Here is a 23,719-nt window from a genome sequence, read left to right on the forward strand (position 1 = left end):
GCTGAAGCCCAAGTGGTTTCCATGGCAATATTTTCTCTAGATGTCAGCTACTATCTAATTTTTTGGTCCCTGGTATATGACAACCTGAAGCATTTAGTGCCTTTCATTTGGGGGAGTTTTCTGCTAGACAATCTCGGTTTATTTTTATGTGCATTTAAATGTGTGTTTTATGTGCTATTGGTTTCTGAGCCTAAAGTCTACAATTTTACGTATTTTGAAATTTAGTAACTAAGAATCACAATTACCTCGTTTATGTTCTGTATTTTTAAAATTATTTTTATCTTTTATTTTTATACAACTTTAAAGGTTACACTCCATTTACAGTTATTACAAACTATTGGCTATATTCCCCATGTTGTACAATACATCCTTGTAGCCTATCTTACACCCAGTAGTTTGTACCTCCCACTTATTGTCTGTCTTTTTGATTATAACCATCCTAAGTGGGTATGAAGTATCTCACTGTGGTTTTGATTTGCATCTTCCTGAAGGGTAGTAATATTGAATGACTTTTCATGTGTTTATCAGCCACTTCTATATCTTATTTGGATAAATGTCAATTCAAATCCTTTGCCCTCTTAAAAAATTGGGCATGTCTTTTTATTATTGAGTTGTAAGTGATCTTTATATATTCTAGATATAAGTTATTTCCCTTATCCCCAGATAAGATATATACCTTATCAGATATATAATTTGTCATTCTTTTTAACCTATGGGTTGTCTTTTTGCTTTTTTTATGGTGTCCTTTGAAACACAAAAGTTTTAAATTTCAATGATGTCCAATTTATTTTTTTTTCATTGTTTGTGCTTTTGGTGTCATATTTAAGAAATTATTACCTAATCCAAGATCATGAAGATTTATGCCTATGTTTTCTTCTAAGAGTTTTATAATTTTAGTTCTGAAATTTAGATCTTTGATCCATTTTGAGTTAACTTTTGTATATATGGTGTGAAATTGGGGTCCAACTTCATTCCTTTGCATGTGGAGTCCAGTTATTATTGTGATATAATTCACATATTATACAATTTACCCATTTAAAGTGTACAATTCAATGGCTTTTGGTATATTACATTATTAATCTTTTAAAAATGGTAATAAAATATATATAACATACATTTGCCATTTTTAAGTGTTTAATTCAGTGGCATTAGTCACACTCAAAATACTGTGTAACCATTACCACTATCTATTTCCAAAACTTTTTCATCATCCCAAATAGACGTTTTCACCATAGGTAATAACTCCCCATTCCTCTCTCCCCAGTCCCTCGTAAGCTCTAATCTACTTTCTGTCTCTATGAATTTGTCTACTCTAGGTAACTCATGAAATGGAATCATACAACGTTTGTCCTTTTGTATCTGGTTTATTTCACTTACCATAATGTTCATCCACGTTGTAACATGTATCAGTACTTCATTCCTTTTTATGGTTGGAAAATATTCCAATGTATGTACACATTTTATTTGTCCCTGGACGAATATTTGGGTTGTTTCTACATTTTGGCCAATATGAGTAATGCTGCTATACACATCAGCACACAAGTGCTGATGAACGCTTGCTTTCAGTTCCTTTAGATATGTACCTAGGAGTGGAATTGCTGGATCATATGATAATTGTATGTTTAGCTTTTTTTTTTAATAGATCTTTATTGAACTATCATTACTTCACAATACTCTGTTAGCTTCTGTTGCACAACAAAGCCAATCAGCCATACGCATACACGTCCCCATATCCCCTCCCTCTTGAGCCTCCCTCCCATCCTCCCTATCCCACCCCTCTAGGTCATCGCAAAGCACCAAGCCAATCTCCCTGTGCTACGCTGCTGCTTCCCACCAGCCAACTGTTTTGCATTTGGTAGTGTATGTATGTCGATGCTACTCTCACTTTGCCCCAGCTTCGCCTTCCCAACCCATGTCCTCAAGTCCATTTTCTATGTCTATCTCTTTATTCCTGCCCTGAAACTAGGTTCATAAGTACCTTTTTTTTTTTTTTTTTTAGATACCATATATATGCATTAGCATACGGTATTTGTTTTTCTCTTTCTGACTTACTTCACTCTGTATGACAGACTCTAGGTCCATCCACCTCACTACAAATGACTCAATTTCATTTCTTTCTATGGCTGAGTAATATTCCATTGTATGTATGTTCCACATCTTTTTTATCCATCCATCTGTCGATGGACATTTAGGTTGGTTCCACATCCTGGCTATTGTAAATAGTGCTGCAGTGAACCTTATGGTACATGTCCCTTTTTGAATTGCGGTTTTCTCAGGGTATATGCCCAGTAGTGGGATTGCTGGGTCATATGGTAGCTCTATTTTTAGTTTTTTAAGGAACCTCCATACTGTTTTCCATAGTGGTTGTATCAATTTACATTCCCACCAACAGTGCAAGAGGGTTCCCTTTTCGCTACACCCTTTCCAGCATTTATTCTTTCTAGATTTTTTGATAAAGGCCATTCTGACTGGCATGAGGTATTGTATTGTATTTCTGATTTGCATTCTCTAATAATTAATGATGTTGAGCATATTTTCAAGTGCCTCTTGGCCATCTGTATGTCTTCCTTGGTGAAATGTCTATTTAGGTCTTCCACCCATTTTTTAACTGGATTGTTTGTTTTTTTGATATTGAGCTCCATGAGTTGTTTGTGTATTTTGGAGATTAATCCTTTGTCTGTTGTTTCATTTGCAAATATTTTGTCCCATTCTGAGGGTTGTCTTTTTGTCTTGTTTATGGTTTCCTTTGCTGTGCAAAAAGCTTTTAAGTTTAATTAAATCCCATTTGTTTATCTTTGTTTTTATTTCTGTAACTCTAGGAGGTGGGTCAAAAAAGATCTTGTGTGGTTTATGTCAAAGGGTGTTTTTCCTGTGTTTTCCTCTAGGAGTTTTATAGTATCTCGTCTTACATTTAAGTCTTTAATCCATTTTGAGTTTATTTTTGTGTATGGTGTTAGGTAGTGTTCTAATTTCATTCTTTTACATGTAGCTGTCCAGTTTTCCCAGCAACACTTATTGAAGAGGCTGTCTTTTCTCCGTTGTATGTTCTTGCCTCCTTTGTCATAAATTAGGTGCCCATATGTGCATGGGTTTATCTCTGGGCATTCTGTCTATCACCATTGATCTGTATTTCTGTTTTTATGCCAGTACCATACTGTCTTAATTACTGTAGCTTTGTGGTATAGTTTGAAGTTGGGGAACCTGATTCCTCCAACTCTGTTTTTCTTTCTCAAGATTGCTTTGGCTATTTGGGGTCTTTTGTGTTTCCATACAGATTGTAAAATTTTTTGTTCTAATTCTGTGAAGAATGCCATTGGTAGTTTGATAGGGATTGCAATGAATCTATAGATTGCTTTGGGTGGTATAGTCATCTTCACAGTATTGATTCTTCCAATCCAAGAACGTGGTATATTTCTCCATCTGTTTATGTCATCTTTTATTTCTTTCATCAGTGTTTTATAGTATTCTGAGTACAAGTCTTTTACCTCCTTAGGCAGGTTTATTCCTAGGTATATTATTCTTTTTGTTGCAGTGGTAAATGGGAGTGTTTCCTTAATTTCTCTTTCTGATTCTTCATTGTTGGTGTATAGGAATACCAGAGCTTTCTGTGCATTAGTTTTGTATCCTGCAACCTTACCAAATTCATTGATTAGTTCTAGTAGTTTTCTGGTGGCATCTTTAGGATTTTCTATGTATACTACCATGTCATCAGCAAACAGTGACAGCTTTACTTCTTCTTTTCCAATTTGTATTCCTTTTATTTCTTTTTCTTCTCTGATTGCTGTGGCTAGGACTTCCAAAACTATGTTGAATAAGAGTGGTGAGAGTGGGCAACCTTGTTCCTGTTCTTAGTGGAAATGCTTTCAGTTTTTCACCATTGAGTATGATGCTTGCTGTGGGTTTGTCATATATCACCTTTATTATGTTGAGGTAGGTTCCCCCTATGCCTACTTTCTGGAGAGTTTTTATCATAAATTGGTGTTGAATTTTTTCAAAAGCTTTTTCTGCATCTACTGAGATGACCATATGGTTTTTATTCCTAATTTGTTAATGTGGTGTATCACATTGATTGATTTGCCTGTATTGAAGAGTCCTTGCATCCCTGGGATAAATCCCACTTGATCTTGGTGTATGATCCTTTTAATGTGCTGTTAGATTCTGTTTGCTAGTATTTTGTTCAGGCTTTTTGCATCTATGTTCATCAGTGATATTGGTCTATGATTTTCTTTTTTCGTGATATCTTTTTCTGGTTTTGGTATCAGGGTGATGGTGGCCTCATAAAATGAATTTGGGAGTGTTCTCCCTCTGCAATTTTTTGGAAGAGTTTGAGAAGGATCGGTGTTAGCTCTTCTCTAAATGTTTGATAGAACTCACCTATGAAGCCATCTGATCCTGAACTTTTCTTTGTTGGAAGATTTTTAATTATGGTTTCAATTTCATTACTTGTGATAAGTCTGTTTATATTTTCTAATTCTTCCTGATTCAGTCTTGGAAAATTGTACCTTTCCAAGAATTTGTCCATTTCTTTGTGGTTGTCCATTTTATTGACATATAGTTGTTTGTAGTAGTCTGTTATAATCCTTTGTATTTCTGCAGTGTCAGTTCTGATTTCTCCTTTTTCATTTCTAATTTTATTGATTTGCATCCTCTCCCTTTTTTTCTTGATGAGTCTGGCTAAGGGTTTATCAATTTTGTTTATCTTCTCAAAGAACCAGCTTTTAGTTTTATTGATCTTTGATATTGTTTTCTTTGTTTCTATTTCATTTATTTCTGCTCTGATCTTTATGATTTCTTTCCTTCTACTGACTTTGGGTTTTCTTTGTTCTTCTTTCTCTAGTTATTTTAAGTGTAGGGTCAGATTGTTTATATGAGATTTTCCTTGTTTTTTGAGGTGAGATTGTATTGCTATAAACTTCCCTCTTAGAACTGCTTTTGCTGCGTCCCATAGGTTTTAGGTCATCATGATTTCATTGTCATTTGTTTCTATGTATTTTTTTATTTCTCCTTTGGTTTCTTCAGTGATCTCTTGGTTATTTAGTAGCACACTGTTTAGCCTCCATGTATTTGTGTTTTTTACAGTTTTTTTCCTGTAATTGATTTCCAGTCTCATAGCGTTGTGGTCAGAAGAGATGCTTGATACGATTTAAATTTTCTGAGGCTTGATTTGTGACCCAAGATGTGATCTATCCTGGAGAATGTTCCATGTGCACTTGAGAAGAAAGTGTATTCTGCCACTTTTGGGTGGAATGTTCTATAAATATCGATTAGACCTATCTGATCTATTGTGTCATTTAAAGCTTGTGTTTCCTTATTTATTTTCCGTTTGGATGATCTGTCCCTTGGTGTAAGTGGGGTGTTAAACTCCCCTACTATTATTGTGTTACTGTCTATTTCTTCTTTCATGGTTGTTAGCATTTGCCTTATGTATTGAGGTGCTCCTATGTTGGGTGCATAAATATTTATAATTGTTATATCTTCGTCTTGGATTGATCCTTTGATCATTATATAGTGTCCCTCCTTATCTCTTGTAACAGTCTTTATTTTAAAGTCTATTTTATCTGATATGAGAATTGCTACTCCAGCTTTCTTTTGATTTCCATTTGCATGGAATATCTTTTTCCATCCCTTCACTTTCAGTCTGTATGTGTCCCTAGGTCTGAAGTGGGTCTCTTGTAGACAGCATACATATGGGTCTTGTTTTTGTATCCATTCAACCAGTCTGTGTCTTTTGGTTGGGGCATTTAATCCATTTACATTCAAGGTTATTATTGATATATATGTTCCTATTACCATTCTCTTAATTGTTTTGGGTTTGTTTTTGTGGGTCTTTCTCTTCTGTTGTGTTTCCTGCTTAGAGAAGTTTCTTTAGCATTTGTTGTAAAGCTGGTTTGGTGGTGCTGAATTCTCTTAGCTTTTGCTTCTCTGAAAAGCTTTTGACTTCTCCATCAAATCTGAATGAGATCCTTGCTGGGTAGAGTAATCGTGGTTGCATCACTTTAAGTATATCCTGCCACTCCCTTCTGGCCTGCAGAGTTTTCCACTGAAAAATCAGCTGATAACCTTATGGGCATTCCTTTATATGTTACTTTTTGTTTTTCTCTTGCTGCTTTTAATATTTTTTCTTTGAATTTAATTTTTGTTAGTTTGATTAATATGTATCTTGGTGTGTTTTTCCTAGGGTTTATCCTGTATGGGACTCTCTTTGCTATTTCCTTTTCCGTGTTAGGGAAGTTTTCAATTATAATCTCTTCAGATATTTTCTCAGACCCTTTCTTTTTCTCTTCTTCTTCTGGGACCCCTATAATTCGAATGTTGGTGTGTTTAGTGTTGTCCCGGAGGTCTCTGCGATTGCCTTCAGTTCCTTTCATTCTTTTTTCTTTATTCTGCTCCTTGGCAGTTATTTCCACCATTTTGTCTTCCAGCTCACTTATTCGTTCTTCTGCCTCAGTTATTCTGTAATTGATTCCTCCTAGTGTATTTTTCATTTCAGTTATTATGTTGTTCATCTCTGTTTGTTTGTTCTTTGGTTCTTCTAGATCTTTGTTAAACATTTCTTGTATTTTCTCAATTCGTGCCACCATTCTATTTCTGAGATTCTGGATCATCTTTACTATCATTACCCTGAATTCTTCTTCAGGTAGATTGCCTATTTCCTCTTCATTTATTTGGTCTTGTAGGTTTTTATCTTACTCCTTCATCTGTGACATATTTTTTTGCTGCCTCATTTTTTTTTTTTTTTTTTTATGAGTGGGATTGTGTTCCTGTCTTACTGGTTGTTTGGTCTGAGGCTTCCAACACTGGGGTTTGTAGGCTGTTGGGTAGAGCTGGGTCTTGGTGCTGAGATGAGGAACTCCATGAGGCCTCACTCCAATGACTATTCCCTGGGGTCTGAGGTTCTCTGTTATTCCAGTGGTTCAGACTCGGAGCTCCCACTGCAGGAGCTTCAGCCTGACCCTAGTGTCGTGAACCAAGATCCCACAAGCCACCTGGGGTGGCAATAAAAAAAATAAATAAATAACAAAATAACAAATAAAATTAGGCTAGTAAACTAACACATATTTTAGGAAGAATATAAAAATATAGATGAATCAACAACCAGAAGGTACAACAGTATCACAATAGTGAAAAAGAGGAGGAGGGGAAAAAAAGGGGGGAACAGGAAGGCCTTGGCTGTCAAGAGTGGGGCCTAAGCAAGGGCAAGGCTTGGGTGGTGGGTGGGGCCAATGCTCAGGACCCACAGGGCTGGAAAAGGCCCTGGGGGCTGTGGAGGGTGGGGCTTAGGCCCAAGGAACAGAAGGGGCCCAGGTGTGACCCCCACTCCTGGTCTCAGAGGGCAAGGGACCGGCCTGGGAGCTCAGCAGTCTCCCCAGCCCGAGTGTGCAGGGCAATGGCCCTCCGCTCCTCTCCCACTCCTCCCAGAGGGCCCCTCCCGCCTGCCTCTCCTGATCTCCCTGGCTTCCCTCCTATGCCCCCAAGTACCCATGTGGCCTGGAGGGGGGATTGGAGGGCAGGGGACCAGCCTGGGAGCTCAGCGGGCCCCCCAGCCTGAGTGGATAGGCGATCGCCCTCTCCTCTCCCACTCTTCCCGGAGAGTCCCTCCCGCCTGCGTCTCCTGATCTCCCCGGCCTCAGGGGCGCCGATCCTGTCTGGCCTCCACTTTTCCTCCCCCGCATCGGTTCCCCTACGTCCTACTGGTTCACTTTGGGGTTCCTCCCATCTCCTTGTATGGGGTTCCTCCCATCTCCAGAATACACAACAACCCTAGTTGTGGGGAGACGCTAACTCCGCATCCTCCCACACTGCCATCTTGACTCTGCCTCTTGTATTTTTTTTTAATGCTTTACTACTGCTTTTCCTCCCTATCTGCTCAATGAGACAGGCAAGAAATTTAAGGCTAAAGAATTCAAATCTCTTTTTAATATTCCATTCTTATGAATATCTTTTAAATCAGCTTATTGTACTTAAGTACCTGCCTTGAAGCTTCCTCTCTTAATTTTTCACATTCTGTAAAGGCAGTCAAAATTATAATCTGACAGTAATGTTTTAAAGCACAGTTAGCACTGTTCATGATTTCCCAAGTGTTACCCTAATGGTGATAACCATTCTCTCTGTGCCGTTTGGGCCCATAGGGAATTGTATCTGGAATATTGGGTTTCTCTTCTTACGATGTTGGTTCAGAGTTCTTAGTTTATCACATTGCTCAGCTGATGCTATCATCGTGTGGAATTATCTTTGTCAGGTAAAATGCCTCACATGCTCACTTTTGAAGCCAGACAAGTGCAGTCGGGAGCCTTTAGACATCTGTGGGCCTCCCCAGACAGCCCACCAACCACAGAGAAAACAACTGGGCTAAATCAGTTGGTCGCCTTAATGATGGTGATGACTCGATAAAGCCAGTGTAGACCCCTTCTTCCTCATCAGAGGCACTTCAGCTTAGTGCCTTGCAAGTGGTTTCTGGAGCCAATTCCTGGCTCCACTGCTTCTTGGTCATGGGACCTCAGCCAAGTGTTCAGCCTCCAAAATGGGATGAATACACCAACCTCACAAGGTTCACAGGAGGATGAAATGAGCTAATCCATGAAAAGGACTTAAAACAGCGCCTGACTTGTAGGAAGTGCTATTAATATTATTTCCTAAACAGCTTGCTCCCCAAACTTGAATTTCATGTCAGTTTACCTTTTGTGCTCTATGGTAGAAGGAAAACGCTTCTAGGCTGATTCCACCAGAGCAAACACTTGCTTTTCTGGGCCCCAGAGAGTTTTATATGTGAGGAAAGTATAGTCCAAGTAATGAGTAATTTCATGTAGTCCTAAAATTTAGAGCTTTACCACGCATCCATCACGTACGTGACGATTGGGGGTCTTTGTTGTGCAATGTCCCTCACCTGGCGGCAGGTACGGGGTAGGCTCAGAGCTAGCTGCCCGAGGAGGGCCGCCCCCTCGCCCCGCCTGGCACACGGACAGAAGAGGCAAGGATTAGACTGTCTTTTGCTTTCCTGATGAAGTCTTCCTAGAATGTAGCAAAGGGCAGGCAAAGGCCTTTAGAAGTGGAATAAAACCATCATGGTTTCTATTCTTTGGGGGTAAGGAGGTGTATTTTTACTCACCCTGTCCTAATTTCTGACCATCTTACTATATCTGTATGATTAGGAGGAACAGCTGCCCCTGGGCCTGCTGTTACAGAGTGTGTGTGTTCTTCCCTTTTTTTTACCCGACCTGAAGTTGGAGGAAGGGAAAGGGCAGGTGCACCAGCGCTGAGCTCTCAGCTTGCTTCCCAGGTTGAAGACAGAGATGATGGGCAGGGAGGCTGTCTGTGTGTGGAACTGTCCGAGTGTGTCTGGGGGCCTGGGATGCACGTGCCTTCTCTGTGGGCTCTGCAGCGTCGGCCAAGCTGTTTAACAGGCATGTCCACGGGAGAAGGATCCCCCACCATCAGTTCCTGCAGCAACATGTCTGCCTGTCCCTGCTGGCGGGAGGCGGGGAGGAGAGCTGATCTGTGGCTGACATGGTCTGTCCGCGTGAAGGGGATGACCAGACAAACAGGATGTGTGCAAGGGAAACAAGCAGGAACACGCCTCCAGGAGCCACTGGATCAGAGCTGGAAGAGCAGCACACTCTAGCGTTATCACGTAGCGTGTCAAGTGAGAAAAAACATGCACAACCAAAAAGTTGAGAATTATGTTTTATGCAGTGGACATACTGAGGACTTAAGCCCGGGAGACAGACTCTCAAATAGCTCTGAGGGACAGCTCCGAAGAGGTTAGGGAGGGGCCTGGATATATGGGAGTTTTTGCAACCAAAACAAGTAGTTGGTACATCAAAGGATTACTATTAATTAAAGAAAAACCAGACATCTCAAGTTAATGAAGTTAGCAATTTTTTATGTATGGGAAAATTCCAGAGTCTGGCCTCACGGAGATCATTTCTTTGATAGGCACCTTAACTATCTAGGGCCAGTATCCTGTTTGCTCCATCCTGAATCTCCTCAGGGTGCACTGTGGGGGTGGGCGTGGCTGATGGCTCAATGGCAGCAACATCCTTTGACAGGTGACATTCTCTGTCCACAGTGTCATTTGGGTCCCAGAAGAAAAGTGTATTGAATACAGTCTTTGCCTATGCGACACAAATCTGGTCCTGAGACTTAATATCTAAAGTCTATTTTGGAACTCCCCTGGTGGCACAGTGGTTAAGATCCACCTGCCAGTGCAGGGGACACGGGTTCGAGCCCTGGTCCAGGAAGATCCCACATGCCGCAGAGCAGCTAAGCCCATGTGCCACACTGCTGAGCCTGCGCTCTAGAGCCCATGAGCCACAACTACTGAGCTCGTGTGCCATAACTACTGAAGCCCGCACACCTAGAGCCTGTGCTCCGCGACAAGAGAAGTCACCGCAATGAGAAGCCCGCGCACCGCAACGAAGAGTAGCCCAAAGAGAAGAAGGGCGAACCAGGTGTCCTGACAGAGAGTGCCGTGTGGATGAGCAAAGACACGTCCCCCTCAAGCATCAGGAATCCATGTGCCTAGAATGTTGAGTTGGAAAAGTGGTTCCGTGAGGAAAGAGGCAGGAGAGAAATTCGTCTCAAGGGAAGCCTTCCTCCCCATGTTAAGGAGTTCAGATTTTATAACAGAGGCTATCCTGGGGTATTTTTCATGTTCTTTTCTAGCTCTTATTATTCTCCTCGGGTCATCTCAGGTCACATCCATACCTTCCACTAATGTTTGTATCAATAACTTCAAGAGAACCAGAGAGAGGATGTCAGTCTCTAGGCATCTGTGTTTCTCTGCAGTTTTGTGGCCAAGGACGCAAAGCTCTCTTTGGAGCGGGAACTCCGCTGTGTGCCACCATCCATGTTACCTGAAGCAGAAGAGCAAAGAGTTTTGTAGTGTCATGAATACCAAACAGAATAATGACAAAATTGCCACTCTAATTTTTTTGTTACCAAATATATTTTGCAGATTTATATTATTGATGTTTAAGGGTCAGGAGATTTCTGTGTTTATCCAAAGGAGATGAGAGATATGACCCACTCACCCGAATGTCTAGTCGTTATCGCCATACATCCTCTAGGCACCTCAGATTCAATGTGTCCAAACAAAACAAGTCTGTCTCCCCGATCCCCGAAGAAAAGGCTCTTCCTCCCTTAGGCCCTACGTAAGCTAAACCGTCTGAAAGCTGGCATTTCCTCACCAGCTTACCTGTCTGTGTCTTCCTAGCCCTTGAGAGCCAGCACAGGGAAGATTATTGACTTTGGAATTAACCCTACCTGGGTGTTAATCCCAACTAGGCCACTTACAAGCTCCGAAGCGTTTGACTTTTTAGAAGGATGTAGACCAAATAGAGTCCAGAGAAAGGTAAATACAATGTCAAAAGACCTAGAAACTGCGCCCCAGAGGCGCAGTGAAGGTGCAAGCCTTTATCCTTGGAAAACAGCTCTCAGTCTTTGAAGGGGGGTTGATGTCAGGGAATTATGTGTATTGATAACCAAATCTTACTGTGTCCTATGAGTGTGTGAGTTACAACATGGAAGCTGCCCCACAATTTCAGGCAGTTCACTATAAACAGGGTCATAACTAAAACCACATCCATGCTTCAGATTAGTATTTTGACTATATAAACCAAACTCTTCAATGAGGCATGGAAAGTTCTCATTAATAACAATTTTCATCTTTTTTATTGTTTACTGTATATCCCCAGCACTTAGAATAGCGCCTGACATGTGGTAGGCATTCTGCAAAGGCTTGTTGAAATAGGGAGAGAAATAGAAAATTTATTAGGCAGTTAATATTCTTCTCAACACTTATAAGATATTATCCTCTTACAAATTCCTGAAGTGTACAATGTTTTACTAGAGCCATGTAAAATATTCATGTAAAGAAATGATTACTTTTTAAAACAAAAACACTAATTTGAAAAGATACATGCACCCCAATATTTATGGCAGCATTATTTACAATAGCCAAGATACGGAAGCAACCTAGCTGTCCATCAACAGATGAATGGATTAAGAAGATGTGGTACCTATATATACAATGGAATACTACTCAGCCGTAAAAAGGAATGAAATTTTGCCATTTACAGCATGGATGGACTTGGAGGGCATTACGCTAAGTGAAATAAGTCAGAGAAAGACAAATACTGCGTGATATCACTTACATGTGGAATCTAAAAAATACAACAAACTAATGACCATAACAGAAACGAAGCAGACTCACAGATAGAGAGTGGTAACAAACTAGTGGTTACGAGTGGGGAGAGGGAGGGGGAGAGGGGCAAGATAGGGGTAGGGGGCCAAGAGGTAATGGAGTATAACCTTTAAGAATTGTGAATCACTATATTGTACACCTATAACTTATATAATATTGTACATCAGCTATACTTCAATTTTTAAAAATATTTTTTAATGATTACTTTTTAAACTAATGCTGTAAGCTGTAAAAAGCTCATTGGCGAGTATATCCAGTGCCACCAGTTATGAAAGGGATAAAAGTGGGTTGGAAGCAGATTTCAGCCAAACTTAAGGAAAAGTATTCTAATACATAAACCTGTCTGTCAGTGGAACCAAAGCAAGCCAGCTCAGGTAGTTCTAAGATTTGTTAATACTCCTCCCAAAGAGGTACGCTGTTCATCTGGGACTTGTACAAAGGCAAACAGCAGACACTGAAGTGGCTGTGATTCTTGTGGGAAACAACAGCAGAATGGGTTTAGATGAAATGGAGATCTCATTTGGGAAAACAGGCTGTTGAAGGGTTGTATGAAAAACTAGGTATCAAATTATCTGGGATAAATGATATATATGTCTTTTCATTTCTTCCTCTACAGCCAGTGCTGATTTTCCGTATAACCCAGGACAAGGCCAAGCTATAAGAAATGGAGTCAACAGAAACTCGGCCATCATCGGAGGTAGGTGCCTTACAGGACAGGCTTTCCTGTAACTTCTCATCTGTGGGGAGTAGTCACTTTCAATAAAACCGTAGTCTAGGGGAAAAGGGGTTATCTGGATTTGTACTTTATTCATTTTGCCGTTTAAATATGACTGAAGGTTGAGAAGTACACATTGTGGAGAAAGTGTGGTCAATGTAACCTGGCTACTTTTTATGCTGACTTATTAAAAAAAAAAAAGAACAGTAGTAGGGAGCTAGCCAGCATCAGAATATGCAAGCAGGCAGTCATGGCAACAGCCAGAGCATTTCTTTATGCCCTCCAGTCTTTTCCACTCTCATCCCCTTGCATCCCAAATGGTCCGTAATAGCTTACTACAAAATCAGGAAGGACTCTGCCAGTCTGGTTTCAGTTATCTTAATAAAAATTATCAGAAAATTAATAAGCAGGGACTTCCCTGGTGGTCCAGTGGGTAAGACTCCGTGCTCCCAATGCAGGTGGCAGGGGTTTGATCCCTGGTTGGGGAACTAGATCCCGCGTGCATGCTGTAACTAAGAGTTCACATGCCGCAACTAAAAGTCCGCATGCCGCAGCTAAGAAGTCCACATGCTGCAACTAAGACCCGGTGTAGCCAAAATAAATAAATAAATAAATATTTTTTTAAAAAGAAAATTAATAAGCCAGAGCATCTAAAATATTCCAGTCTTTTCTTCTCACCAGAATACCTGCAGAATAATTCAACTCTCCTAGTATAGTTCCTCGTGTTTGGATCAGTATCAATAACCTTGTTGCCTGTTGCCTTCTTTTCTCCCTGCTTCTTCTGCCTTATTTCATAAAAATGTTTCCTGCCTCTCTAAGTATGGATAATATCGTAAGCTTATCAAGGGTTTTAAACTCAGCCAATCAACTCAGCTCATTCAGTAGGTTTATTTTCCACAGGAAGAAAGTAAACACCTATATGTATATATGTGACTGTGAAATTAGAATACATTCAAAATGGTGCTCAAAGCACATTGTTCAAAGTTCTGGTATAATCCTTATCCTCATTGTTTTTGCTTTTTTAAGACCAACTTTACTGAAGTATAATGTGCACTTATTTAAGTGTAGCACGTCAGTGACTTTTGACAGACACATATGCCCATAACCACAGCTACAGTCAAGACACAGAACATTTCCATCCACTGAAAGTTCTCTTGTGCCCCCTTTGTAATTCATCCTTCCCTCTTCCCCACTTGCTTTTGTCACATAGATTACTTTTGCCTCTTTTAGGGTTTCATATGAATGGAATCACATAGTATGTAATCTGTTGTACCTTCTGTCACTCAACATAACGTTTTTGTTTTTTTAATTAATTAATTTATTTTTGGCTGCATTGGGTCTTCATTGCTGCGTGTGGGCTTTCTCTAGCTGTGGCGAGCGGGGACCACTCTTCATTGTGTTGCGCGGGCTCATTGCGGTGGCTTCTCTTGTGGAGCTCAGGCTCTAGGCGCGCGGGCTTCAGTAGCTGTGGCTTGCAGGCTCTAGAGCGCAGGCTTAGTAGTTGTGGCACACGGGCTAGTTGCTCCACGGCATGTGGGATCTTCCCAGGCCAGGGCTCAAACCCGTGTCCCCTGCATTGGCAGGCGGATTCTTAACCACTGCACCACCAGGGAAGTCCTGACATAACATTTTTGAGATCTATCCACATTGCTGTATGTACCAGTGGTCTGTTAATTTTTATTGCCAAGTTATATTCCATTGTATGAAGGTATTATAATTTGTTTTATCTACTCACCTGTTGACAGGTGTTTGGTTTGTTTCCAGATTTGGGCTATTTTGAAGATAAAGCTGCTATGAATATTCTTGTCCAAGTCTTGTGTGAACAAAAGTTTTTGTTTCTCTTTGGTAATCCCTAGGAGTGCAATTGCTGGATTATAGAAAGAAGATATTTAACTTTATAAGAAATTCCCATATAGTTTTCCAAAATGGTTGAACCATTTTACACTCCCATAAGCAATATTTGAGAGATCAAGTTGCTTCACAATCTTACCAACACTTGGTATTGTCATTCTTTTTCATTGTACCCATCTAGTAGATGAGTAATGGTAACTCGTTGTGGTTTTAATGTGTAGTTATCTGATGACTAGTAATGTCAAGCATCTTCTCATGTGCTTATTGCCACTTGCAAATCTTTTGTGAAGTGTCTGTTTAAATCTTTCCCATCTTTTTTTTCTTTTTTTTTTTTACATCTTTATTGGAGTATAATTGCTTTACAATGGTGTGTTAGTTTCTGCTTTATAACAAAGTGAATCAGTTATACATATACATATGTTCCCATATCTCTTCCCTCTTGCGTCTCCCTCCCTCCAACCCTCCCTATCCCACCCCTCTAGGTGGTCACAAAGCACCGAGCTGATCTCCCTGTGCTATGAGGCTGCTTCCCACTAGCTATCTACCTTATGTTTGGTAGTGTATATATGTCTATGCCTCTCTCTCGCTTTGTCACAGCTTACCCTTCCCCCTCCCCATATCCTCAAGTCCATTGTCTAGTAGGTCTGTGTCTTTATTCCTGTCTTACTCCTAGGTTCTTCATGATATATTTTTTTTCTTAAATTCCATATATATGTGTTAGCATACGGTATTTATCTTTCTCTTTCTGACTTACTTCACTCTGTATGACAGACTCTAGGTCTATCCACCTCATTACAAATAGCTCAATTTCGTTTCTTTTTATCCCATCTTTTAATTAGACTTTTTTGACTTCATGCTATTGAGTTGTAAGAGTTCTTCTTACATTCTGGATACAACTCCTTTCTCAGACATATGTATTGTGAATATTTTCTCCTAGTCTGTGACTTGCCTTTTCATTTTCTTAGTGGTATTTTTTTGAAAAGCAGGAGATTTTAATTTTGATAAAGTCCAATTTTTCTAACCTTTTTATAGTTTGTGATTTTTTAATTCTTTCTAAAAAATCTGCCTACCCCAAGGTTGTGAAGATCTTCTCCTATGTTTTCTCCTAGAAGTTTTTTCGTTTTCATTTTTATTTTTCAGTCTATAATCACTTTGAGTTCACACCTATATATAGTATGAGTTAAAAGTCAAAGTTATTATTTGCCAAATGAATATCTAGTTATTCCAAGATGGCTTCTTGAAAAGTCTCTATATTTTTTTCCAATTTAATTTCCATGGCACTTTTGTCAAAAATCAGTTGGCTGCGTATGTGTATGTCTTTTTTCCGGGTTTTCTATTCCGTTTTGTTGATCTATGTCTTTCTTTGGCCAATACCATGCTTATTTTATTGTTGTATCTTTATAGTAAGTCTTGAAATAAGCAGTGTAACTGCTACAATCATTTCTCTTTTTTTTTTCAAAATCATTTTTACTCTTCTGAGTCCTTTGCACTGCCATATAAAATTCAGAATCAGCTTATACATTTCTACCAAAAAAAAGTTCGCTCTGATTTTCATTAGGATTGCATTAGATCTATAAATGAACATCTTAACAATATTGACCTTGAAGTATGGTATATTCATCCATTTATTCAGGTTTCCTTTAGTTTCTCTCAGCAAGGTTTTATGATTTTCAGTGTACAGTCTAGAACATCTGTGTTCAATTTGTTCTGTTATAAATGGCATTATTTTATTACTTTCATTTCCAAGTGTTTCTTGCTAATATGTAAAAATACAAATTTCACTTTGCTAAATTTATTGTTAGTTCTAACAACCTTTTTCTGTATATTCCTTAGGATTTTCTTCATAGACAATCCCATCACCTGAGAATAGTGTTCTTACTTCTTCCCAATCTGTACACTTTTTTATTTCTTTTTCTTGCTTTATTGCACTGTCTAGGGCTTTCAGTACAATCATGGATAAAGATGTTGAGACCTGACAGTCTTGCCTTAGGGGGAATGTGTTTAATCTTTCACTATTAAATACAATATTAGCTGTAGATTTCTCAGAGATGCCCTTTATCGGGTTGAAAAGTGTCTTTCTCTTGATAGTTTCCTGACAGGCTTCATGATGAATGGGTATTGAAGTTTGTCGTATGCTTTTGTGCATCTGTTAAGATGATCATATGGTTTTTCTCCCTTATTTGTTTAATGTGGTAAATTACACTGCTTAATTTTTTAATATTAAATCAATCTTACATTCCTAGAATTAACACCACTTTGTCATAATATATTATTTTCTACCTATTGCTGGGTTCGATGCTAAAATTTTATTAAGAAGGTATATGGCTCCATCATTTTCTTTTCCTATAATGTGTTTGTCTGGTTTTAGTGTCAGTATAATGCTGGCCTCATAAAATGAGTTGAGTGGTATATCCTTCTCTATTTCCAAACATATGTGTAGGATTGGTATTGCTTCCTTAGATCAAGTTTGTTAATAGTGTTTTTGAGGTCTTCTAAATTCTTACTGATTTTCTGTTTAATTGTTCTATCATTACTAAGAGAAGAATGTTGAAATCTCCAAATATAATTGTGATTTGGTCTAAATCTCCTTTCAGTTCTGTTAGTTTTTGTTGTTGCCGTTGACTGAAAAAAAATGCACAGCCTAGATGTTGAGAATTATGTCTTATTCAGTGGACAAAACTGAGGACTTAAGCTCAGGACACAGCATCTCAGATAACTCTGAGGGGCTGCTTCAAAGAGACAGGGGGGAGCCAGGATACGGAGGAGTTTTTGCAACAAAGACCAGGTAGTCGGAACATCGAAAGATTACTATTCATTAAAGAGAAACAGACATCTCAAGTTAAGGAATTTAGTGCTTTTCCATTTATGGGGAGATGCAAGAGTCTGGGCTCACTGAAATCATTCCTTCGACAGGCACCTCAGCTCTCTGGGGCCAGTATCCTGCCCTTTCTCACCCTGAGTTCCCTCAGGGCTCCCCACCTGGGGCAGCTCTAGTGGCTGACTGCTGCAACATCCTTTGTTTACTGGTATGGCAGGCAGCGTTGTTAGCCCACATTGTTGTTGTTGTCGTTTTGGGGTTCTGTGTCTCGAATGGGAGAGGGCAGCACTTGAGGGAACGATGGTGAAGCAGGGGAAAAGTGTTGGCGTGATATACAGGATTTGGTTAACCTCTAGTCCCTCTGCTGTCTCCACCAGGGGTCATTGCCGTGGTAATCTTCACCATCCTCTGCACCTTGGTCTTCCTTATCCGGTACATGTTCCGTCACAAGGGCACCTACCACACCAACGAGGCCAAGGGAGCAGAGTCGGCAGAGAGCGCGGACGCCGCCATCATGAGCAACGACCCCAACTTCACAGAGACCATTGACGAAAGCAAAAAGGAATGGCTCATTTGAGGGGCGGCTCTTTGGTGATGGGATGAGGGCAGGGGGAGTGACTGGGGAGGAGGGCAAGGGACAGAAGCACCCTACTTCGTACTCCTGAGCACATCCTACGAATATTAGCACAAGTTGGGGGAGGCAAGCGACAGAAAACTCCTGAGACTGACGGCCACAAGAAATACTTTCTGATATTTCTTTATAGCTGAGTTTCCCCTTCTGTATCAAAACAAAATAATACAAAAAATGCTTTTAGAGTTTAAGCAGTGGTTGAAACTTGTAGGTACTACCTGTCTTATTTTGTGTGTGTTTAGAGGTGTTCTAAAAACCCATGGTAACAGGGCAAGCTTCCTACATTTTTCAGAGCCCTTAGAATGGGGATATTTTTTCTTGAGAAAAGCTGATGCGCAGTATACATGACTTCCAGCGTTTTCTTCCTTTTACATAGAGTCAGCCTCTAACGGGCTACTGTAGTAACTAGTTCGTGTTCACGTAATATTTCTTTCGGTGTCCTGTGAATTGGAAAAGGAGAGATGGGGCAGAGAGAACCTATGATTTGACAGTTCTCAAAGAGACCTCAGTCTGTGCAGCTCTCTGAGAGTTCCCACCAGAAACAGCTGGAGGAAGAGGGGGTGTGGCCCCTCTTGTGTGACAACGTGATCAGTACAACCGAGAGCAGCTTTCGGAACCGAGGAAGCAGTTTCCTGTTGGGATCGTTGGTTTTATATTTCATCAGAGTCTGCAAGATAATACTGTTCCACGTCTGCAGTCTTAGCCCCATCCAGTGTCTGTAACTATCAGCTACAATACCTGGTGACCAGCTGTTACAAAAAAATTTTCCCTCTGCTTTACCTACAACATATTGGGTTAGCTTGTATGTGTGTGTAAGCACCTCAGTGGGGAATTAGAGCCAGATGTTAAGACTTGTCTGCTCTGTTTCTTTTATAGTTGGTAGCAAGAGTACAGATACTTCCTAGTAAATGCATAAATTATGTTGGTCTTCTTATTTTGCTTTAAATCTCTAGTCTTTAAGCCCCGGGACAAGATCCTAGCAGACAGTGTCCTCTGAATGGATGAACCAAAATAAAGCCAAGTTGTGACTGCTAGTTTTGTTATTGCTGTTACTCTGGAATCATGTGGAAAACGCTGCCGTATTTTAACTCATCTACTTCCATGTATTTTCCATCCTAAACAGACACACTGCCATGATTCAGGGGCCTTCTTTGGCAGATACATTTGAATCTCAGGTTCATCACAACCTGGTAACTGATTATTGCCTGTCAGAGAATGGACATGTCTGGTCAAGCAGACCTCAGTTTAATCAGGAACCTTCATCAACTAATTCCAGCAAGTAACTATTTATTTAAAAATAATCGACTGTGTGTGTAGGCAGGTGGGACAATGCTCCTACTGGAGGATCCAAAACATAATTTCATTTATTTATTTTAAAAGAAGGTGACACAAAAGTTATTTCTAGAATGACTACCATTTATGAACCTTATAGTTCAGGCTGTTATACTTAATAAGTACCTCAAAAATTTTTTTTAGACTCCAGCATTTTGAGGAATTAAATAGCCCTTTTTTCTTTCTCCCCCTGGAAGGAGGTGAGATGAGGGTGAAAAGGTACTGATGTTATTGTTCTGTTGGAAATTCTAGTTCATTTGGATTATATTTTCAGGGTACTCGGGATGCCTGACTTATTGGAGGACCTCAGTTTCTTGAGTGATGGAAAATGTTATCCAGAGCTGCACATGGCACCAGTGCCTGACAAAAGGAGACAGTGGACCAGTTAATTCACATTCAAGTGAAGGTCATAAAACAAAAGAGAAGCCTAGCGCCCTTTTACAGTTGCTGACCTCGGGCACTGTCATAACCACCCTTTATTTAAAAAGGTCTTGATCATCCTTCCATAAAATGCATTTACCATGAAAAGCATTTATTAATGACCAAATATTAGAACAACATAACATTTACAAATGACATATTGAAGATAAAGGTTATTTATTTGACCAAGATGACTACCATTAAGGGATTCATTTATATATTTTCAAAATGAAAGAGCAAATTTTAAACATTATGTTTAAAAATGTTTCTGATTTCTTAATACCTGTTTGATAGGTATTACTTTTGCACTTAACAAATAGCACCAGGTGGAAATTTATTATTTATTGCATTTGCCATGAGAGCTTTATTCTTTATACATTGTCTGAGCACTTTCCCTTTCTTTCCAAAATGATTAAGAAATTAAAACAGTCAAACATAGCCCCTTATACTGAAATGTTCTCACCCTTTCTCTTCTCTGTCTTCTTTTCTTTTTCCTGCCATAAAAAGTGAAAAATAAAACCTAACACTTCTCCCCAGATTTTCAAGCCTAGGGCACCGGGGTGACCGCGGGGACCCGTGTTTCTCCCACCTCAGCATCGTTTGAGATTTACAGACGCATGACACGGCCTCTGCCCTGAAGGCGGTTACAGCCCAGCCAACGGACAGGACACAGAAAAAGTGGATGAGGTATTAGTAATGAAGTAAAGGGCCGAATACGTGCTGGACATCTTCTCTTTGGGACTGCAGTCTTCACCCAAGTTCCTAAAGTTATTTGTGAAGGCCACATACAGTACCTTCTTAAATGCTAAATAATTTTGTTTTATGTGCAGAAAAGAAGACAGCTCTTTTTTCCAGCTCCCCAGGCAGCCATGACATTATGACCCAAGCTCAGGGCCCAGTCCTGCTTTGTCAGTCATATCCTGCAAAAGCCTGGTGGTGTCTTATAACCCGATACCTTACCAATCAAGCACAAAGAGGCTAGTGGTAGTCCCTTTAAATAATAAAAGAATCAGATCAAAAACAAAAAGTTTTCTTTAAATAAGAGGTGGTTTTCAAGTTGCAGGAGAAGCTGACAGTTGATTTCGGGTTGTTTGTGCAGGAAACATCCTCCGTGTATAAAGCAAGCATCTCTGTTTTGAGTTGCTAGGATTGGGGTCTTCAAATGAATGCAAAATCAGTCCCCATCTGCGCTCTCAATGTACTCCCTTGAGCTCAAGGATGCTAGCTCAGGAGGTAAGAGGTTATATTCTTAAGTTCTTCTCTGGCCCTTCATAGTATATAAGACAACATTTCCCTTGTGGCTTTCAAACATCTGCTCAAAAAAGAAAAGAAAAAAAAAAGGTGTGAGAGAGAGACCTGTTGTGTGGGAGATTTTATTGAGGATCTGGGGATAAGAGTTTGAGAGCCTTTATTGGAAAATTTCCTGTTGCTCCGTGTTTGACAAATCAGCATCCTTTACTAAGGGGAGCAGGATTTCAGAGGCACAGGAAAGAGAGTTGGCGTGAGCCCGAGAGTGGATCTTAACGTTGTCGTTGAACATCTGTGGGGCAGCCACCAGATGGCACTGAGAGCTGGGCACAAAGACACAGACCATAGAAAGCTCCAAAGGAAGAGCTAACAGCTACCGTTAGGAAAATGCAGTGTCAGTGTAGCGTCGGGATGAAACTATCAGTTCCTTCTATAACAGGATCTGTACTTTTCTGTTCTTCCACACGTTCTTTTTCGCCCTGTCCTTTCTCTTATGGTGTAAACGTTTTCATGGTCCCTTGATGTCTCACACCTCCAAACTAATGATTAGCACCTGATTGGAACCTCTTAATATTTTTTTTTCCTTTTCACCATCCTGCCAAGCAGTTTTCAAAAAGAAAGGCAACAATTAGTAAATTGAATTCCGATGAGCCAGCCAAAAATAGGTCTAAATTGCTAGTCCCACCTCATCCTGAAATAGATGAGAAACAAATAGTGTTTCTAAGTGATCTGGGCTAAAACACGATAGGTGCCGTTTCTAAAATGATGTTTTGGTGAGAAGTGATCCCTAGAGCTGACCCTTTCTCTCTCCCTGACGTGCTCTGTAACCTTGGCCAGCTCGCTGAACGTCTGTTCCTTTTCGCCCCGTGTGTCAGGCAGAGCTGTTTTATCCACTTCCTGAGACAATGGTGAGGTGCCGTGGATTCTTGACTGTGGACACTTTGAAACCCAAATACAAAGGCCAAAGTCAGTGGACCTACGGGAAGACTTAGTTTCCAGCTCGTGCTTGTAAGTCACATCCAAAGAAACCACGCATCCATGTCCAGGAGTGTAGAGACGTGAAGCAGTGCTGTACAATTACTAGATTATAAGTCAGATAGACTGCCAGGGAGCTAATCCGTCAGCACTGGGAGACGCAACACAGCCAAAGGCCAGAGAAATCAAAACGCCACATGTATAAAACCCTAAGTTCCCACCTGGGTGTGACTTGTCGCTTACACACGCCCCAGTGTGATTATAAATAAGACAACATTGAGAAGCAAATGCGCCTGTTTCACGTAGCCCCATGGCCCTGCGCCTACACTACACACACCCTGCATGATGACGTTGGAAACTTTAAGTTTATTTCACAGCAGTAGTTTTTGGGTACAAGTGGTTCGTGAAACTCATTGTCCATGAAACAGGGAAGCCGTGTTGAAAAGTTGGTTATCTCCCATGGAGCAAAGACTAGCAAAAGGTAATAGAGATACCTGGGCACACAGGTATTAATACCCAGCAGGCACTTACGAGTTTATTTTCCAGATGAAAATGTGCTTTAAGAGCAGGTCTACTTAGAGGGGCTGCACCACTTTCCGAGTCTCAATTTTTTTTCAGCAACTGCTGGACCCTGAGATGGTCATGGAAACGTGGAGACGCCTCCCATCTGGTAGGCCAAGGAACAGTTCTCAGTGTCACTGATTCTACTTTTTGTCTTGTCAGGTTTCTTTTTGTTTGTTTGTTTTTTCAGTGAGCATGGTGAACTGCAGAGGTTAGGGTTGTGAAAAGGTGGGCTAATATTCTTTCTGTAAAGTCAATTAGGCTTCCATCCCTGTGAAATAACACGAAATTTTGCTCTCTGAAAGCAACAGCATGTAAACTAGAATGAAAGAAGGAAATCATGTATGTATGCCTACTATTCTTTGTGAATGTCTTTCATTTAACTAAAATTATATTAGAAACTGGATTGATAAATAAAAAAGTCCAAAATAGTTTTAATTATCCTAAAAGCGATTCTTTGTGTTTTGTTCCACCTGATTCTCTTAGAAGCTATTTTCAACCTTCAGCAAAGAAAGTTTCAGGCACTGAAGTGCACATCTCTTTGGAATATAATCTTTCCGAAAGCTGTGGCGAACTGGTCGCTCCGCAAAGACAGGTCTCGTATGAGTGCATCCATCGTTAACCTCCATTTGCTGCAAGCTCCTCCCTGCACCCCATTTTTCTTTAAGTGGCTTAATGGATATTGGCTTCAGGTTTTGGATTAGTTTACACACAGCTTGGTAAATTATGGTTGGAGCTCCATGATGTCCAGAGTATATTCTGAGCCCAATTTGGGATGAGGGAGTAACGCTGGGTAATGGACAAATAGATCCAGGCCAGTGAACTAGGTAACAGGAATTTACAACGTGTCTGGAGATGCAGATCTTTCTAAATGCACTCCTGTGCATTAAGGGCTGCAGTTCTTAGTTCTTAGTCCCATTTTCTAGTCTTCAGTTACCATTGGGAAGCCATTTCCTGCTAATCAAC

At 40.2% G+C, this 23,719-nt stretch overlaps 1 protein-coding gene across 1 annotated transcript in view; it reads left to right on the forward strand.

The window, feature by feature from the left end:
- The window catches only part of CNTNAP2 (contactin associated protein 2), a 982,287-nt gene extending 959,096 nt beyond the window's left edge, over positions 1-23,191 (forward strand). The window contains exons 17-18 of the mRNA XM_073809473.1: positions 12,819-12,899; positions 17,964-23,191. Coding sequence (XP_073665574.1) covers positions 12,819-12,899; positions 17,964-18,163 — 281 coding nt within the window. The 3' untranslated portion in view covers positions 18,164-23,191. The remainder of the gene's footprint in view (positions 1-12,818; positions 12,900-17,963) is intronic.
- Positions 23,192-23,719: the final 528 nt, after the last annotated feature.

This window comes from Tursiops truncatus, chromosome 9 (assembly GCF_011762595.2).
Source record: "Tursiops truncatus isolate mTurTru1 chromosome 9, mTurTru1.mat.Y, whole genome shotgun sequence".
NCBI classification, from domain to species: Eukaryota; Metazoa; Chordata; class Mammalia; order Artiodactyla; family Delphinidae; genus Tursiops; species Tursiops truncatus.